This window comes from Bubalus kerabau, chromosome 3 (genome assembly GCF_029407905.1).
Source record: "Bubalus kerabau isolate K-KA32 ecotype Philippines breed swamp buffalo chromosome 3, PCC_UOA_SB_1v2, whole genome shotgun sequence".
In the NCBI taxonomy this organism is placed as follows: Eukaryota; Metazoa; Chordata; class Mammalia; order Artiodactyla; family Bovidae; genus Bubalus; species Bubalus kerabau.
The window spans coordinates 165,170,703-165,190,742 of NC_073626.1; the positions used below are offsets into that span (position 1 = coordinate 165,170,703).

Consider the following 20,040-nt stretch of genomic DNA (forward strand, 5'->3'; position numbering starts at 1 on the left):
GAGCACATGCAGTTACTTGGAGGTGCCCTCTTCAGGGGGTGACAGCATGGTTTTAGTAGGGCCCCCTTCAGCCATCTGTCTCCATGACCTGCCTCTGTTGGCGCCACACCCAGCACATATTGTCCGCTGCTAGCGAGTCAATTGCTTTCTCGTTTTAGACAAAGCCCTGGGCCCTAAGATGCCCCACAGTGTGTCCAGTTAGATTAGATGCTCTTTGTAGGAGTTGTGTTTGAGGCAGTCTTTGAGCTTCCCTGGCTCCAGGAGGGGTCTTCCTCAGTGTCTCTTTCCATGATTCTGTTGAACTTCTCTGGATGCCAAACTTCCCTTTGACATGTTTTCTATTGTGGACCTACCAGCTGCATCTTAGGTGCTCACGACCAGTGTCTCCTTTGTTTTCTCCAGTGCCGTTGAGCTTGAACTTGTCTGTTCTGTGTTCCAACTAAGTCAGTCCTAAGTCAGTGACTGCTAAGGGGCTCTGTATCCTTTCAACCTGCTTCTCTGGCTTGTGGAGAATCTCCGTCCCACTGCTGCAGGGGCAGCACCTTGTCCTCTGCTCTTGGTCCTGGCCTTGTGTGCAGCCACTGGTGTCTGGAGCTGCTCTCCCCGCATCGACCTGATGAACCAGTGCCCAGTATTCATGGTCTGCTGCATCAGCAGTAGAACTTCTGCCCTGAGCGGAGACGGGGTGAAGGGATTCCTCAGGGCTCTCGGCCACACTTTCCTGGAATAGAATTTTTGCAGCATGGAGGTGAAGCGTGTCAGAAATCACAATCCTGGAGGCAGAGCTGGGTGGAGTAGTTGGTAGTTTGTTAACTGATAGTATCACCTACCCGCAGTAGAAAGGCTGCATCCTCTGCCTAGTGCCCTTCTTCCCCACTCGGCCCAGGTATCACTGGCCAGAGAGGCCCACCCGCATCCTAGAGTGGCCTCTGCAGCCTTGCCTGGTTACCTCGTGTTTCCCTGACTGGGCTCACTCTTTCCTCATGGGGTTTCTCACCCACCACCTGGCGCTAGTTGTCTTAAACTCTCCCAAGGAATGTATCCGCTCCACGGGAGGAGAGGCTTAGGCTGTTTCCTTCCCTTTTCCAGTCCCTGACTTAACACATAGAAGATTCTCAATAAATCTGAGAAATGCAACATATAAAATGATCAAAGTCTGCTGCCTTCTTGCTTTATAATGTAGCCTGTCTAAAGTGAAAAATATCTAGAATCTCTGTGGAAAGGGAATTTCATGCGGTTTGCTAACTCCAGTTGCTTGCGGCTGCCTGGAGTGAGACAAGGGGGAGCCCTGGGAAAAAAAGCAGTGGTTCCAGGGGCCGGGAGAGAGGAGACTGTGGCCTTTGTACTAAGTGTTTGCCATCCTGAATGTAATGAGACCCCAAAGAACAGGAAGCGGTGCAGTGTTGGTCTCCATCCTGTTGTAGGCCTGCTGGCTTGCTTTCTCCTCACCACTGGGAAGTCTTTGTGGTTACTTGAGGTTAGGTTGGAAAAGCCACCTGTTTACAGAATGATGTGGAAGCTTTTCTGTAGAAATTCCATGGTTAATAGATAACAGCACAAAATAAGTGTCCCACAAATAGCAGGAGTGGACAGTATGTTGGCTACTTATTGGGGATGGGGGGGGGGGAGTCATCTGCCTAACTAATGTGAAGACTTTCCCTTTAAAATTATTGGAGAATGATTTTTGACGAATAACTTTCTTTCTTTTCCTTCTAGATTCTTATAGAAAGCTGTTAATTCTTTTTGAACACTATGAATAACCACGGGTCTTCAAAACCGTCTTCCATGAAGCTGAAACACACCATCAACCCCATTCTTTTGTATTTCATACAGTTCATAATATCACTTTATACTATATTAACATACATTCCATATTATTTTTTGTCTGAGTCAAGACAAGAAAAATCAAACCGAACTAAAGCAAAGCCTGTAAATTCAAAACCTGACTCTGCATACAGATCTGTTAACAGCTTGGATGGTTTGGCCTCCGTATTATACCCTGGATGTGATACACTTGATAAAGTTTTTATGCATGCAAAAAACAAATTCAAGGACAAAAGACTCTTGGGAACACGTGAAATACTAAATGAGGAAGATGAAGTGCAACCGAATGGAAAAGTTTTTAAAAAGGTAATGTGGTCTTTCACAGCCTTTGAATTTGCTCTGAATAAAGAAATGGTGGCAAGGGACAAATGCAACTTGCTTCTATTGGAATTTGCTGATGTGGTGGGAGAAATGGAGGTACGAGGGACTAGACTGCAGTCTGTTCCCTTTCTGTACCCCTGGTTTGGATTTGTTCTGAATTTTACAAAGACATTGAGTGTGGAGCACTTCTGAGCCACCTGAGTGTCTACAAGGCTTGGAATAGAAGGTCTAGGGCAGTTTGGGGTTTGAAGCTGTATTCCCTGGTAGTTCCAGAAGCACCTGTGTGCTTGAGATTGCTCTGGGTTTCGGGGTGTGACCTGCTTTTTCTGATTATAATGTAAGTTCCATTGGATGTTTAATGTCTTGGTACTTTGGTTGTGACAAATGCCTTGTTTTTTTCTTTTGGAGAATTTCTTTTCACAAATATTAAGCCATCCATTATTGATTTGAAAACAGAGGATAAGACCTCCTTTTCTAGCAGCGTCACCTAGTGGCTCAGAGCCCGGACTCCAGATCCAGGCTGTGGGTGGGTATCTTGTTCTTGCCACCCACCAGCTGTGTGTGACTTTGGAAAAGCTACGTAACAAGTTTGCCTCAGGGTCTTTATCTTTAACATGGAAGTAATGATCCTTCCTGACATTTTATTAGCATTCCTGATGAGCCAGGCTGCTTTAAGAGCTTTACATTTATCAACTTAGATAAGACTTAAAAAGCCCCATGGGTTAGTGTGATGGGGGTGTCCCTCCTTTTCAGATGACAGCTCTGAGGCACAGAGAGGTCACTTGCCCAAGGACATTGCGGCTGGTGGGGGGCCGCTGGGCCAGAACCCAGGCTGACCAGCTCTGTGCTCCTTAGACTAATCCCAGCTCAGGGCTGTTGAGAGAATTGATAGAGAAAGAGCCTGAGAGAGATTTTGTGTATGTGAGTGTATGTTCTGTACTTATGTGTGTGGAAAGTTTGTGGTATCTAGTGTAAACGCTGTAGCTTCTATTATCATTTGGGAATTCACTGGGCAGAACTGTGTGAGTGACTAGAGGCACATGGTGCAGCCCCTGTGAAGAATAGAAATGGCGTGAAAATGCTGTTTATAAACTCGGGTGCGTGTGTTTCTTATAAACTGTTCTTGAAGCTCTGGTAGGTGAAAATTGAAGATAAAGTTTTTTTTAGAGTCAGTAAGATGATCTGCCGTTAGTTGAGAATTTGGCTAGGTTAGAGGTTTTATACCTGTGTAGGTGAAGTTGTTTTTCTCTTAACTACCTTTTCCAACTACATCCTGACTCCAGCTGCCTTTTTTTCTGTCGGTCATGAAGGAAGTCCCAGATCTTGGAGGAGAGTCCAAGTAAGGACAGCGATGGAATGAGATGCTCGCATTTCTTCCCATTACTGCAGAATGTGTGTGTGTGTGTGTGTGTGTGTCTGTGTGTCTGTGTGTCTGTGTGTCTGTGTGTCTGTGTGTGTTGTTTTATTTCATGTGTAGGGAGAGGGTGGTGGTGGGGTTGAGAATGATATTGTTTTACTTAATGGTCCATGAATTTTACCACACAAATTCTAGTGATCTTCGAAACGTAAAGGAGATGTCAAGCAAGTTAATATCAGTAAGTCCTAGAAATTAAAAAAACTCTATTTTAACTCTAGACAGCAGAATCTGTATGTGTTCCTAACCTTCAAATAGACTGATGTTTTAGATAGTTTTATATGAACAGTCCTGACTTGCACTTGTTACTCAGATGTTAACAGTGCCCCCTTGCAATCTCAAGAGTGATTTGGATAAATTCTATGTTCACTCTACTTTTAAGGCATTTTTCCTATTTCTTTTGCTGACTTAGTTTTGCCTCACTTAAATGATTTTTTTGCGAGGAGGGGGTGCTAAGCTGAAATCTAGCTGTGGCACATTTCGAGAAATTGAAGTCATATGGTTAAACATGTCTGATTACTCATCTCTAGCCTATAGATTATAATTTGCAAAATACTTTATTATAGTGGCATCTGATTTTTGTCATATTTAGTCACTACTATTTATGGTTATACGTAGTACTCTTGCCTGGGAAATCCCATGGACGGAGGAGCCTGGTAGGCTGCAGTCCATGGGGTCGCGCATAATCGGACTCGACTGAGCGACATCACTTTCACTTTTCACTTGCATGCACTGGAGAAGAAAATGGCAACCCACTCCAGTATTGTTGCCTGGAGAATCCCAGGGACGGGGAGCCTGGTGGGCTGCCGTCTATGGGGTTGCACAGAGTCGGAGACGACTGACGTGACTTAGCAATTAGCACCATCCTTCTTTCTGTCTTTGAGAGATCTGGTAGTGATAAAAGGTAATGAAAACACCTTTTAAGTGCTCAAGTTTTTCACTGCCTTCTTTCTGTGCTTTTTGTATCTAAAATAAACATTCACTTCTGTCCTTTGACAAACTCCTACTGCTATTTGAATTCAAAGATAGGGTTCTCTTACTTTTAATGTAGCGTATATCACAAAAATCCTATCTTAGCAGAAAGTTTTATTTTTCTCCAGTCTCCCCCACACACCACATGCGTTTTATGGAGTTAGCACTATCAGTCATTCAGCACTCACAGCAGCAAACTAGTTCCCAAGTATTTGAAAAGGAGAAAAATATGGTGAATATGAAATTCTTCTTAATTCAAGTTATCTGTATAATTAGGACAAAATAAAATCCTGGAGCTGTCATAGTTGTTCCTTAAATGTGGCCAGATAACCCAGTGGTCACAAGCAAAGTTTTTATGCCCTGTGCATGTTTTTGCATGTGTGTTTGTATGTATGTGTGAGTGTTACGTGGTTCTTTTCCTCCCTCCTTGACCCTGGTGCGTTTGTATTCATTGTTTATTCAACAGAGAAATATTTGAACTCCAGTAAAAGAGTTAGAAGTCAGAAAAACTATTTTCAGTTAACAATCGTTTCTGTCTCTACTACATCACTGTCAGAGGGTCTGCCTAACACTGACATTTGCCATTAAATTTGCATGTAATTCATCAAACTTTTTCCAAAAGCCTTTATATAAACTTTGATATAAAAAATACATAATATTTCTTATTTGAAATTAGACTCATTGGGAAAGTAGGTTTTGTGTATCATAAATGAAGCAAATATTTTGCTAGCCTTTCTCAAGAAGGTGTGCTATACCGTGGGTTAGCCGAGACTCCAGTTTCTGTTGGTCTGCATTGTAGCTGTGGGCTTGGTCTGCACGCTGGACAGGGGTATCCCCATTGTGTCTTTAACTAGGCTCCCCCACCCCCACCCCTTGGTTTCTTATTTAACAGCCATTGTCTTGCAGCTGTAGCAGAGCTGGCTATGAAAGAATAGAGGGAAGGGGACCTTTCACAGCCTGCCCTTCAGTGGAAGAGTGGAGTTGCTTAGGCAGTGTGGCCTTTGTTCAGAGTTCTTACTGAGAGTGGGAAATATTTTTGCTGAAGTGTATCATCATTTAATAGTTCCCATATTTGAAGATAATCTTATGTTGGAAAAAAAAGCTAATGATGAGCAATATCCAAAAGTTGTCTCCCTGTTTTGGGAGACTGAGCTTTGGGGATTAACCCTAGAATGTATCTGGCATGGTTGAAACAAAGATACTGAAAACTTTATTTCAAATCTGTGAACTCTGAAGCTTTGTTTTCATTTTATCTTAGCCGTTTGTCTTGAGCTCCCAAGGGAAGGTAAGTGGAAGGAAAGGTGGTGGTGATGATTCTGCTGTAGTCATGCCCATGATAGTGTGGGCGTATCACAGTAGTGTGGGCAAGCTGATACTGTCAGCTTCACCGAGAACAGAAGGCAGAGGAGCAGAGGCTGCTGTGTTCCTGAGGCCCAGCAAGCTTGTCCAGGACTGTTGTGCTGTCATTCTGAGTCTCCTATGGTTTTATAAAACTGCGGCCGAGTGAAGCATGTGGAACCAGTGTTGGTAGCTCCTGATTTCAGACTTCCCGGAGCAAGTGCTTGTACTGATGTTTTTTTTTGAAATTAATTAACAATGAAGTGATCATTTTCTGGAACAGTTTTGAAATACATGCACTTATCATAAAACAGAGTTGCAAAGAATAAAAATTTTTTTTACAGTGAAACAGAAAACATGAAACCAGCTTAGAACATTTAGTGATCTAACTACCAGAGACACTTTACATTTTTTCCCTATATGTTTTACATACCTTAGAAGAAAATAGAAGGAATTATGCCATCTTAGTGCTTAGAAAGAGAAGTTTCACTGTGTTACTCCTTCTGAATTGATCAAAAAAGATACTAGAAATACTTGTGTCTGTTCTTAGGAGTTGACTTAGCTTTTTTTCCCTCTTAGTGCCTGCTTTTGTGTTATTTCATTCTTGAGTCACATTTTTATCCTGTTTGCACATGTATGACTTTTATTTTTGACTTATTAGGATATTTACATGCTTGATTTGTATAAAAAATAATGGCTGATCTCTTGGTCAGAATTTGTGGTTGGTTATTATATTAATACTCTCCCCAGCCAGAACTCTTGGTTTTCCTTTGCACACTAGCTCCTCACCCTGTCATTTATTAAAGGCTCTACTGTGTACCAGGTGGCTCAAGGTGAAACCCAAGAGTGATTCTTTTTTCGTTTCCCTCCTTACTGCTCTTTCCACTCCCCCCCGCCCCCTCCTTTCCTTTAAGCGAGTCTTCTGCTTCCACTCTTGCCTCTACTATTAATACAGTCCATTCAAACACAGACCTTTTACACTGTTAGTCAGGCCACCTTACTCGCCTGCCCAGTAACACCCCAACTCCTTGTAGTGCAATTGGAGTGTGTGGTTTAGTGCTTAGACTCTGGAGTGAGTCTGCCTGGATTCGTATTCTAGTCTGTCACTTAATAACTGTGGGATTTGAGCAAATTATGTTTACTCCCTCGATACCTCAATATTCCCATCTGTAAGCTAGGGATAATAACAGTAACTATCTTAGAATTCCTGTGAGTGTTACTTGCAGTATGCGTAGCACATAGTAAACACTGTTTGAGGGTTAGCTGCCTTCTTATCATCATGGTTATCACCAACTGTCCAGGTCTACTGAATATTTTCACTCTCTCTGGCTCCCTCACAATCATTTCTTTAGAATGATGCTCATTTGCAGAGAGAAATGTAAAATGAAGCCAGGTATACTTTGTCGAAGGTAGGAAGTATATACACTTGAAATACCTCTATTCTGCGTGGTTAAAGTAAAACTTCTAATGCTGATAAAGGTTAAACTCAGCTACCTGAAAAGTTAATTTTTATAGACTGTCTCATTCTCCAGGGCCCTGACTGGTTAAGTATTGTGTGATTTTGTTTTATTTATTTATTTATTTTTTTTGTGATTTTGTTTTATAGCCTGTTCTGTATCTTATCTCCATTTTATTTTTATAGTCCTCTTTTGAGATAAGAGGCCTTCCTCATCAGCATAATCCAGGTATCTAATTTCATAGGTTCCTGAACAAAAGTAAATTCCTGAGTTCCTGTGGCCCTGGCAGCAACAGTTTGAGTGACGGCACTGATGTTTACTTGTGTGTATGCCACACCTGTCACAGAGTAAGAATACAGCCAATCAAATGTGAGAGAGCAAAGTGACTGGAGGGATCCTTGAGCCCCCAAGTAGGTTTACAGATGAAGAAACTGCTCAGACTCCGTGGTACACTAGTTGTGTATTTTCCTGACTCAGGACAGTCAGACATGTTTATGTCTCGTGGGTCACAGAAAAGAATATTTGAGGTGGGAGCACAGGACGTATGCTATTGAAGGGTGATCAGAACAAAAGAAGCCATGGAAGTTAAATGATCAGGTGCATATAGACTTTTTAAAACAGAAATCTTTTAGAAAATGAGTCTTCTGGAGGAGAAGTGGAAGACTCCGAGGCCCAGAGTGAACTGAAGTTGTTTGGTTGCACCAGTTCTTTCCACACATTTAGCAAATAATTGCTGGGTGCCTGCTGTGTGCTAATAGTGGCCTAGGCACTGGAAGACAATGGCACCCCACTCCAGTACTCTTGCCTGGAAAATCCCATGGATGGAGGAGCCTGGTAGGCTGCAGTCCATGGGGTCGCTAAGAGTCGGACAGGACTGAGCAACTTCACTTTCACTTTTCACTTTCATGCATTGGAGAAGGAAATGGCAACCCACTCCAGTGTTCTTGCCTGGAGAATCCCAGGGACGGGGGAGCCTAGTGGGCTGCCGTCTGTGGGGTCGCACAGAGTCGGACACGACTGAAGCTACTTAGCAATAGCAGCAGCAGGTAGGTGCTGGAAGACACTCCTGAGCAAGACACACAGGTTACTCTTCTCTGGATCCTACGTTTCTATGGGAGGAAGAGAGATGATAAGTAAGAAGGTAACATTTAATTGTAAAGAAAGAAAGCTGATTGGAGATCAGGGGTAGCCTCTCGAGTCAGTGATGGCCTAGTGGAGGCCTGAAGGACACGGAGGAGCTAGCTTTGTGAAGATCTGGTAGGAACCCTCTCTGCAGGCGGACAGGATGGTACAGTGGCTCTGAAGTAGGAATGAACCCAGCTGGGTGAAGCATGAGGGTGCAGAGTTCATAATGGCACTCAGACCACAGACTGAGGACCTCCTTAAATTTTGTGTCCTAAGCACCTGTCTTCCCTCATCCTGGTTCCCGCGCTGCCTCTTTGAAGGACAGAAAGGACAAAGTTGTATTTATAGACAGTGAGTCAGGACAGAGGGTTTGAGATGGGCCCAGGGACACTGCCAAAGTCTAGGGCCCTTAGGACTTTGTAAGGCAGAGTGTGGTGTTCTGATCCCATTCCTACTGGAAAGGCAGAACACTTGCAGGGCAGTACGTGGATTTATGTTTTTAAAAACTCACTACTGTAGGGAGAAGGGGCTAAAGAGGAATAAGAGTGGAAGTTGGCCAGTCAGCGTTCATTAGTTCAGGAGAGACGGGCTAGGATGACAGGGTAAGGTGGAGGAAGTGTCTGTTTTGAGGGGAGTATCAGTTAAAGTCATCCTTAGTTGAATAATCAAGTGAAAAAGTAGGTTGGATATCCAAGTACGAGTCAGGACTAGAGATGGCAATTTAGGAAGCTCTTCAAAGTCCTAGTGAGTTGGATTTCCTTCAGGGACACTTCAGCCACTGTCATACCCTGGGGACTGCAGACTGTGTGTGTACATGTATTGAGCTTGGTGGTAGGAAAGCAAGGGAGTTTCTGTTTAATTTCTAATTTCTCAGTGGAGTGTGAGGTAGTGTCATCAGGTAGAAATGGAGAAGGGAGAGAGAAAGAGTGGAGGACATTTGAGTAGAGAGGTTTCAGATAGGGTTAGAAAATGAATATGCCAGAGAAGCACAGTAGGATTGCTGGATGGTGAGATGTGTGATCCTGGATTTTAAAAGTTTGGTATTCTTCAGCAGTGCTCAACAGTATAGACAGGGAATAGAATAATTTAATCTCCAGGTTGGACTAACCATAGGGACCAAGTTAGGATCAGGAGCCTTTTCTAGCAGAAATTAGATAAAATTACAGTGTAGGGAGAGTCCCTTAAATATAGTCTTTATGGGAAAGATCACTCCTAGAAAATTCAGTGGTTTAAAGAATTAAATTCAGAATTCCCTTACACTTGAATTAAACTCTTAGCTTTATTTCTTTGCAGCATCTTTTGAGTTTATATATTTGGGTTATATATCTAGTGCTTTTTCAGAGCACATATATTCTCTGAAACTTATGAAACTCATTTAGATTCTAGAATCTAGGAGATAGCTCATAGGCTTATCTTTGGAGTGTGAAATTCTTAAAAATTGTAATCCTACATGTTTTGGCCAAATTCTCATCTGCTTTCTCACCCCCACAGAGCTCCTTTTGAAGTCATTGGAGCTCCTTGTGCTGAGCATTTTGTGGGGGGAGGGTGCAATGAGAGTTTGGGACTACTAAAGTTAAACAAGTATCTTAATTTCAGTTGCCTTAACCATCAAGTTCAGTTCAGTTGCTCAGTTGTGTCTGACTCTTTGCAACCCCATGGACTGCAGCATGCCAGGCTTCCCTGTCCATCACTAACTGCCAGAGCCTACTCAAACTCAAGTCCATCACATCATTGATGCCATCCAACCATCTCATCCTCTGTTGTCCCCTTCTCCTCCTGCTCTTGATCTTTCCCAGCATCAGGATCTTTTCCAGTGAGTCAGTTCTTCGCATCAGGTGGCCAAAATAAGTATTGGAGTTTCAGCTTCAGCATCCATCCTTCCAATGAACATTCAGGACTGATTCCTTTAGGATGAACTGGTTGGATCTCCTTGCAGTCCAAGGGACTCTCAATTGTCTTCTCCAACACCACAGTTCAAAAGCATCAATTCTTCAGTGTTCAGCTTTCTTTATAGTCCAACTCTCACATCCATACATGACTACTGGAAAAACCATAGCTTTGACTCGACGGACCTTTGTTGGCAAAGTAATGTCTCTGCTTTTTAATATGCTGTCTAGGTTGGGCATAGCTTTTCGTCCAAGGAGCAAGCGTCTTTTAATTTCATGGCTGCAGTCACCATCTGCAGTGATTTTGGAGCCTCCTAAAAACAGTCTCTCACTGTTTCCATTGTTTCCTCATTTATTTGCCATGAAGTGATGGGACCAGATGCCATGATCTTTGTTTTCTGAATGTTGAGCTTTAAGCCAACTTTTTCACTCTCCTCTTTCACTTTCATCAAGAGGCTCTTTAGTTCTTCTTCACTTTCTGCCATAAGGGTGGTGTCATCTGCATATCTGAGGTTATTGATATTTCTCCCGGCAATCTTGATTCCCACTTGTGCTCCATCCAGTCCAGCATTTCTCATGATGTACCGTGAATATAAGTTAAATAAGCAAGGTGACAATATACAGCCTTGATGTACTCCTTACCCGGTTTGGAACCAGTCTGTTGTTCCATGTCCAGTTTTAATTGTTGCTTCTTGACCTGTGTACAGATTTCTCAGGAGGCAGGTCAGGTGGTCTGGTATTACTATCTCTTTCAGAATTTTCCACAGTTTCTTGTGATCCACACAGTCAAAGGCTTTGGCATAGTCAAAGCAGAAGTAGGTGTTTTTCTGCCATGGACTATACAGTCTATGGAATTCTCCAGGCCAGAATACTGGAGTGGTTAGCCTTTCCCTTTTCCAGGGGATCTTCCCAACCCAGGGATTAAACCCAGGTCTGCCGCATTGCAGGCGAATTCTTTACTAGCTGAGCCACAAGGGAAGCCCCTTATCCATCAAAGTAAGAATTTATTTCTCAAGTCCAACTTGGAATTGGACACTAGAGGGCAGTATTCAACTGTTTTTCCATTTTTATATTCATCCAACCTGCTTAATTCTGTTATCAAAATGCATTTTTGAAAATGAATATGGTTAGATGGTTTTAAGGTGTGTGAGACATATGTTAATGACACAGGCATGTTTGGGAACTGTCAATATATTTTTGCAGCAAGAGTAGCTTTCTGTCTAATCTGTGTAAAATTAGGGATTTATGGTTTGATCTAAGTTGGAGAAAATTCCTAAAGACACTTGAAAGGGGATTGCTACTAAGGTAAGACTTGATGTTACCTGCACAAATGAAATGTTGAAAGCCCTGCTGAGCCAGTGAGTATTCTACAGAGGGACTTCGGCGACTAGTGTAGCTACACCCCACCTGGCTGTATCAGTGGAGACTTGCCTATCAATACTTGGTGTATCCAGAATTAGTTACAGCAGTTCAAATTGAATGGCCATAAACATTTCTGTTAGCTTGAGTCTGGCCAGTGTCTGTTTGTGAATCATATTGTACTCTCTGATATTGAAATCCAATAATTCTTAAGTAGTAGAATTTATTTTTAAAAGAAAAACAATTGCCCAAATGATAAAAATTTTGCAGAAAACTTTAAGTTGTCATAGAAGATACCACAAAATAGCTAATTTTCAAAATAGAGTTTTCCCTTGAAACTTGCTTTCTAGCTTTTTGTTAGAACAAAATAGTTTATATACAGACATAACTTTCTGTTGAAATTTGGAACACATCCTGGCATCCTTCTGGAGATTAATATTTTGATGATTGGAAGCTCTTTGTGTGTTTTTTTGTTTGTTTTATCAGGTTATTCTTGGAAGCTATAATTGGCTTTCCTATGAAGATGTCTTTGTGAGAGCCTTTAATTTTGGAAACGGCTTACAGATGCTGGGTCAGAAGCCCAAGACCAACATCGCCATCTTCTGTGAGACCAGGGCAGAGTGGATGGTCGCTGCACAGGCCTGCTTCATGTATAATTTTCAGCGTACGTGGGCTTCCTTACCTTCTCGAAGCATGGACCTAGTGTTGTGGGAGAGATGATACTATTTATGATAAGTATTTCCTCCCGGGATAAAATTCTGATGTTAATTTTAACCTTTGTTACAATTTAAGACATACTGGTTTGTTCATTTGTGGAACAAATTACCCGTGTAGTAAGAGGACTTGAACCTATTCTGAGGGGACTTGCTGGGTCTGGGGAACTAAATCTACACCTGTGGGTCCTTGCTCTGCTACCTCTTCTCAGAATTGTTCTTTAAAGTTAGTGTCATCTTGTTAGGCCATTTCTACAGTTGACAGCTGGCCTCTAAAGCACTTCCAACACTCAAACCTAGCTGCTAGTTAAACGATAAAGACTTTTTATGTTGTGTAACTATAACACGACTTGTGGAAGTTGTGATGCCTGTGAGGTTGTCTGAAAAGTTTCATTCAGAGGTTATGGTGTCAGTTGTGGTATTAAACATGGACATTGTTTTATACTTCAGATGAAATGGAAAGGATACTTTTTATCATCAAATTTCTTGTAAATGCCTCCATTGTATTTTGTTTATAAACTGGTATACCTTTTTGTTTTCACAGGTTTGGGTTTATAGTATGTTTCTTTTAAGAAGCATTAGTTATCTCTTAAAGTGACTTTGCTTAACTTCTCATTATTATTTAATTTTGACATTTCTAAGACTATTTTTCTTAAAATTTTTCTACTTTAGAATAAGTAGTATTACCACTCATTAGTGCTATTTTTTAAAGAAATAATATCTTAAATATGACATTCAGTGTGTTATTTTATTGGTATATTTTTTATATTTTAGTATCAAATAGTTAACATCTATGACTTTGACATTTTAGAAGTCAAATATTCCTTTCAACATCACAGTTTCAGAGTAGCATCTGTAGGTGAAAGAAAACAAAAAAATTTTAAAATGCTGAAATTTTGTGGGGGAATTATAGAAGAGTGAGTAGGCGTCATGTTAATATATTAAAATAATTTAGAATAACACAGCGCAATTAGATCACAAATTATGGATCTAACATTTTAGGGTTTAGATGTTCTGTCAGTGGTCAGAGGCTTTATTTAATTGCACTTCGTGCTTCTGTGAAATGTCAAGTATTTGACTTGTCCTTTCTTTTCCCTGTAGTTGTTACGCTGTATGCTACTCTAGGGGGTCCAGCAATTGTTCATGGATTAAATGAAACAGAGGTGACCAACATCATTACTAGTAAAGAACTCTTGCAGACAAAGTTGAAGGTGAGAACTAGCTTTTCTACCTTGTGCTCATCTATTTTCAAGTCTATTTTCAATAAATTTTTAATTTTAAGGGTTATTTTTAAATTAGTAATTCACTTATTCTGAAGCATTGAGTACAAGTTTCAGAACTTTTTAAAGGGAAGTTAATGACTTTATGAAACTACGAGAGAAAGGAATTTTAGTCTCTGAACTCTATGAAAACAATAATATCTGACCCCCCCCCCCCCCCTTTTTAAACAAGTTTATAAGAGTATTCCCTTCCTCTCTCCCTATATCTTTATTTGCCTCTTAAAGCATGGGGAACATTTGGCTACCCTGTAGTTCAGGCAGTATGTGTTTATATGCCCATTTTTGCAAGGAATTAGCTTTACTGATTAAAATTATACCAAAGAACAGGTATGCACAGTAAATCTAATGTTATAAAGCAGTAACATATATTTCAAACCAGTAGTTGTCCATCTGAAAAAAGGGGTAGTCATGCCAGTACACTTCACCCTTGCTTTTTTGAGGCAAGAAATTAACAATTTGAAACATGGTAAACTACTTTTCTTGTGCCCTGGATTATTTGCCACACTCGTTAATATAGAGTAATGAAGAATATGCTTCCCAGGTGGCGTAGTGGTAAAGCCCCCACCTGCCAGTGCAGGAGATGTGGGTTCGATCCCTGCATGGGAAGATCCCCAGGAGTAGGAAATGACAAGCTACTCTAGTATTCTGGCTGGGATAATCCCATGGACAGAGGAGCCTGGTGGGCTGTAGTCCATGGGGTTGCAGAGTCGGACACGACTGAGCACGCACACACGTTCACTCATGTTCAGAGAAAACTGCAGTGGATCCTTGTGTTTTTCCAGGACATCGTTTCTCTGGTCCCTCGCCTGCGGCACATCATCACTGTAGATGGAAAGCCGCCGACCTGGTCTGAGTTCCCCAAGGGCGTCATCGTGCACACCATGGCGGCCGTGCAGGCTCTGGGAGCCAAGGCCAGCGTGGGTATGTGGCGGGTCCTTGCTTCCTTGTGTGTGTTCTGCAGTGACTGTGTTCTCTAGATGTGATCCAGGTATCTGATTCTAAAGTTAGATCAAGTGATAAACTGGTTTTCTAGATCATCACTTTGGGAAGAAAGGTCACCCTAAGTATACCATCTTCTACCCTTTAAAAAAAAAAACTTAAGGAAAAATACAAACATTAATTTATGAATGTTCTAAAAGTAGTATTTATTTGAAATTAATTTAAAATACTTTTTTCCATGATTCAGTTTTCCTGTTCTCCTTTTTAGATGGTTTAAAGTTAGTTTTAGAAATAATGTCATTAAACTTGTAGGATTTCACAAAAGCTGTTAGGATGGTGGGACTATACTTCACTCAGCTTGGAAACAGGGTTATGCTGAGGTTAATTTTGTGCATGCTGAATTTAGGTGCACATGGGACATTCACATACAGCTTTGTAGTGGGCAGTGGCGTGTTCAAGTCTAGTATGCTGGAGTTAAGTTTGGAGTTAAACGATTTAGAAGCTGAGAACAGGTTTTAATTAAAGCCAAGGGAGTAGGTGACACCCATAGAGAAAGGTATCTTCAAAGGCCACCACGAATTGGCCAGAAGAAGGAAGAGATCCATGGTGTGTGACTCATGGGGGTCGAGTGAAGGAGCCTCTCAGAAGGTGGGAGTCTTTCGTAGGACCAGTTGCGCTGGAGGAGCCCAGTGACACAGGGGCTGCAGAAGCACCATTGGACTTCTTAGCCAGAGTCGCTTCAGAGAGCAGTTTCTAGAAAGTGGTGGCAGTGGACAGTGGTACCATGGGACAAAGGAGTGAATGGCAGGTTAGGAAGCAAGAACTTGAGTAATAACAGTTGTCAAGAAATACATCTTGACAGGTACGAGAGCAAGGGTGCACTTGGAAACAAGTTTAAAATGTTTTCCCTGTTTACTGAGAAGACCACGTTTAGGGTAGTTCCAAAATTAATTCAGGCAGAGGAGTGGTGCTGCCCATGACCTACTTCTCTTTGTCTTTCTACTGTGTCACCTGTCTGGGATGCTGGCTGCTGTTCCTGGGCTTGTGCCAAAGTGAGGAGAATTCTGAGTGTAGCCATGTTAGCTTCACACTGTGAAGTAGAGAACAGTTTTAGTAAATGCCTAGGTACCCTGGTCTAATTTCTTAGTTGAATCACTGGCATAGCCTTTTGTCTCTGCCTCTATTGTTTCCTTTTTAAGTTAGGTAGCCACACAGTAGCTAACGTGATCCTTGTTGCGGACAGCCCCTGTTCAAAGTGATGTTGCTTTCCACGCAGTGTGATATCCAGAGTCCTGGGCCTGACCTTGGAGACTGCACGATGGGGTCCTGGCAGTTACTTCACCTTCGTTTCCTGCCACTTTTCCTAACATTTTCTCACCTGGTCTTGCTTTATTTTTCTTCATAACTCTTATAAATTATAGATTTGTGTACATCTGTCCAAGTAGACTATGTCTCATGTGCAGGGACTTGATCTATTTTATCGGCCTTTGTGTGAGTACAGTTAGTAGTTGTTGAGTTAACAAATGATTATGAAAAAATTGGTGACATAGCTAAATTTCTCAGGAGTATGTGTCTTCTCTAATGCAGAAAACAAACCCCTTAGCAAACCAGCGCCCTCAGATATTGCAGTAATCATGTACACAAGTGGATCCACAGGAATTCCAAAGGGGGTCATGATCTCTCATAGTAACATTATTGCTGGTATAACTGGGATGGCGGAAAGGATTCCAGAACTCGGGTATGTTATTATTTACGTTAATTATTTACATTTATGTCATTTCTTAGTATATGATCAAATTAGTCCTTCAGAGTCTGTTTACAGTTAGGCATTTCTTCAAAAGAGACATTAAAATTACAAATAATTATAGTTGTGGGATTTAAAAGGTATCATTGTTAATATTTACTTTTTACTTGAAAAGTGCAAACTTGACCTGATTTAAATGTCTTAAATATTTTAATCAGTTCATATTGTTACCGTCATAGTCATTTTTATACCTTAATATTATAATTCAAGTGAACAGATAATATATCCACCAAGTATTTATTGAGCTTCTGTATTCAGTCTCTGATTTTTCCTTTTAAGACACAGTCGTGTAGTAGCAAGGGGAGAGTGGGTCTCCTGGAATGTGAAAGAGATCAGTGAGGAAGCCAGACGGGAGGAAGTTTTAGGGAAGCAAGGATAACATTCCCAGAGATGGAATCAGTATTGTGATGACTGACCTTGTACAGCGGTTGGCTATTTTTGTTGCCTTCAAGTGTAACAATTATAAATACACACATGTTACTGTGGAATTGAATTTGGGGATGCAGATAGAAATCTCTTACGTATGCATAACTTTCAGGAAAAAAATCAAGAGCAACTAGTTCCTTCTAGGAAGTTGCCCTTCATATTTTGAGAGTGAGAGCAGTTCTTGAAATAATATGCACATGTATACATATACATTTTGTTATATAATGTATAATTTAACTTTCGGAACAAGAATCTCTTCCTGAGATTCCTGGCAGGCAGTTGTGGATTCTCTTTGAACGGTCCTTTTTCATATCCCATTAGTTGTCAAATCCCTCCTTGGGGGATTTCTTCTGTGCTTCAGAATCCCTCATGTTTTTATCCCCTCCGAGTCCTGATCTCTTCTGCTGTAGAGCTTTGCTTGTGCAGCGCTCAGTTAGGGAGCACCTTCCAGGAGGACTGGAAACGGAGCCACTTCTTGTGTGTCTGCCTCCTCAGCTTCAGATGGAGCTGTATTGTAGTGCTTTTCTCCTGATACCCCCACGGTCTGTCATACACACACGTGCATGCATGGAGCCCAGAGGGTCCTCCCATTGCCTTTTAAAGCTGCTCCCACTGGAGTCACTTTCCACAGAAACAGCACCTGACTGTTGCTTCTTGCATCTTCCTTTTCTTCTAGGGAGAAAGATGTTTACATTGGATATTTGCCTCTGGCCCACGTCTTAGAATTAAGTGCTGAGCTTGTCTGTCTCTCCCATGGATGCCGCATCGGCTACTCTTCACCACAGACTTTAGCAGATCAGGTAACAGAATTTCTGTGATTTGAGATGCTGCTGCTGCTGCTGCTGCTAAGTCGCTTCAGTCGTGTCCAACTCTGTGCGACCCCATAGACGGCAGCCCACCAGGCTCCCCCGCCCCTGGGATTCTCCAGGCAAGAACACTGGAGTGGGTTGCTATTTCCTTCTCCAATGCATGAAAGTGAAAAGTGAAAGTGAAGTCGCTTGGTCGTGTCTGACTCTTAGCGACCCCATGGACGGCAGCCTACCAGGCTCCTCCGCCCATGGGATTTTCCAGGCAAGAGTACTGGAGTGGGTTGCCATTGCCTTCTCCTTGAGATACTAAGAAACCATAATTATCTTTAACACAATTTTCATTCAGTATGACAGTATACTATAAGGATAACAGTTAATCATTTCAAAAGAACTTGCCTTTTAAGGTCTATTTAGAATATGAGTGGATTAAAATGGGCTTCCCTTGTGGCTCAGCTGGTAAAGAATCTGCCTGCAATGCGGGAGACCTGGGTTTGATCCCTGAGTTAGGAAGATTCCCTGGAGAAGGAAAAGGCTACCCACTCCACTGTTCGGGCCTGGAGAATTCCACGGACTGTATAGTCCATGGGGTCGCAAAGAGTCGGACCCAACTAAGCGACTTTCATGTCACATCACAGATTAAAATTACAGAATTTTGAAATATGTTTTTTAAGCGTTTCATTGAATTTTTAAAATAATGATCACTTTATGTAAACCTGTTTTTCTCTCTGTAGTCTTCAAAAATAAAAAAAGGAAGTAAAGGAGATACATCCATGTTGAAACCAACACTGATGGCAGCTGTCCCGGTAAGAATTGACCATTAATCAATATTGAGTGCTAAAAAAAAGCATCTCCAGAATGTAACTGCTAGTGGAAAAGACATTGTTGACAAGGTAGTTTATGTAGGATTTACTCCTTATTTGTTACCTATATTACCTTGAGCTCTGAAGTATTTATTCGGTCATGTTTTTTCATCTTGTTTATTAAGCAGTCAACTTAATAGTAGTTTCAGCTTCCATATGATATTATCAGCTCCTTTCCTTAAAGAGCTGCTTGCTCAAATCAGTTTTGTGATATCTGTTTGCTGTTAGTAGAGAACCTGAAGCCCAGCAGGAGATAGAAGGAAAGGTTGGAGATCATCTCCTCCTAAGCAAATCACACCTCCTGAGTCCCTTAGGGAGAGTCTGACCTGGACACCAGGAAAAAGTGACAGAGAAGTTGGTGCCACTTTGAATTGTCCAAGAATCACTGTGATGGCTCAGATGGTAAAGAGTCTGCCTGCCATGTGGGAGACCTGGATTCCATCCCTGGGTTGGGAAGATCCCCTAGAGAAGGAAATGGCAACCCACTCCAGTATTCTTGCTTGGAAAATCCCATGGACGGAGGAGCCTGGCAGGCTGCAGCCCATGAGGTTGCAAAGAGTTGGGCACAACTGGATGACTGACACAAAAGCACTATGCATCTTAATTTAGTGTCAGGCATAGGGAGGGGCCTGGGAATGAGACCAATAGAAATGGGGCGATAGTGATTCTCTGTGCCCCTAATGTACATTTTACATTAGACTTTCTGATTTTGTTTGAATTTTAACTGGATACCGAATGTTCCGGATGGCTCAGCTAGTAAAGAATCCGCCTGCCAGTGCAAGAGATGCAGGAGACACTGGTTTTATCCTTGTGTTAGAAAGATCCCCTGGAGAGGAAAATGGCAGCCCACTCCAGTATTCTTGCCTGGAGAATCCCATGGACAGAGGAGCCTGGCAGGCTACAGTCCAAAGGGTTGCAAAGAGGAGGACACGACTGAACTGCTGCGCACACCAAATGTTCACATAATAATGTTCACATTATAATGTAGTTTTTCTAAAGGCAAATATAAATGATCAGTAGTTTTGAAGTTTCAGTAGGTATGTAGTTTCCTTAATAATATCTTTCTTTAGATTTTTGATTCATATAAATATTAAATATAGTATAAAATTGTGGAGAGAAACTATTTCAAGTCAGTGAAGTATATGTCATAGTAATAGCAGTAGCAAGCAAAATACAGTGCAGGCAAGGAAATTTTTTCCTGGGTGCAGCATTAAAAATCAAAACAAGCAAGCAAAATAACCCCATGGTTTTTGTGAGCCAAGAATGTAGTACTTCATATCTTCATAAGATAAAATTAGGAGAATTTAAAAAGCCATTTCATATAGATGTTCATTTATTTAGTGAGTTTAGTTTTTAGCTCAGAATAAGTAAGATAACCTGGAGAAGGAAATGGCAACCCACTCCAGTATTCTTGCCTGGAGAGTCCCATGGACAGAGGAGCCTGGCAGGCTGCAGTCCACGGGGTTGCAAAGAGCTGGACACAGCTGAGTACACACACACAAGTAAGATAAAT

General features: G+C 41.6%; 1 protein-coding gene across 1 annotated transcript in view; it reads left to right on the forward strand.

Moving 5' to 3' along the window:
* ACSL3 (acyl-CoA synthetase long chain family member 3) overlaps positions 1–20,040 on the forward strand; it is a 74,840-nt gene that overhangs the window by 41,274 nt on the left and 13,526 nt on the right. Inside the window, exons 2-8 of the mRNA XM_055573598.1 lie at positions 1,717–2,130; positions 12,183–12,360; positions 13,511–13,620; positions 14,472–14,610; positions 16,216–16,366; positions 17,535–17,658; positions 18,399–18,470. Coding sequence (XP_055429573.1) covers positions 1,753–2,130; positions 12,183–12,360; positions 13,511–13,620; positions 14,472–14,610; positions 16,216–16,366; positions 17,535–17,658; positions 18,399–18,470 — 1,152 coding nt within the window. The 5' untranslated portion in view covers positions 1,717–1,752. The remainder of the gene's footprint in view (positions 1–1,716; positions 2,131–12,182; positions 12,361–13,510; positions 13,621–14,471; positions 14,611–16,215; positions 16,367–17,534; positions 17,659–18,398; positions 18,471–20,040) is intronic.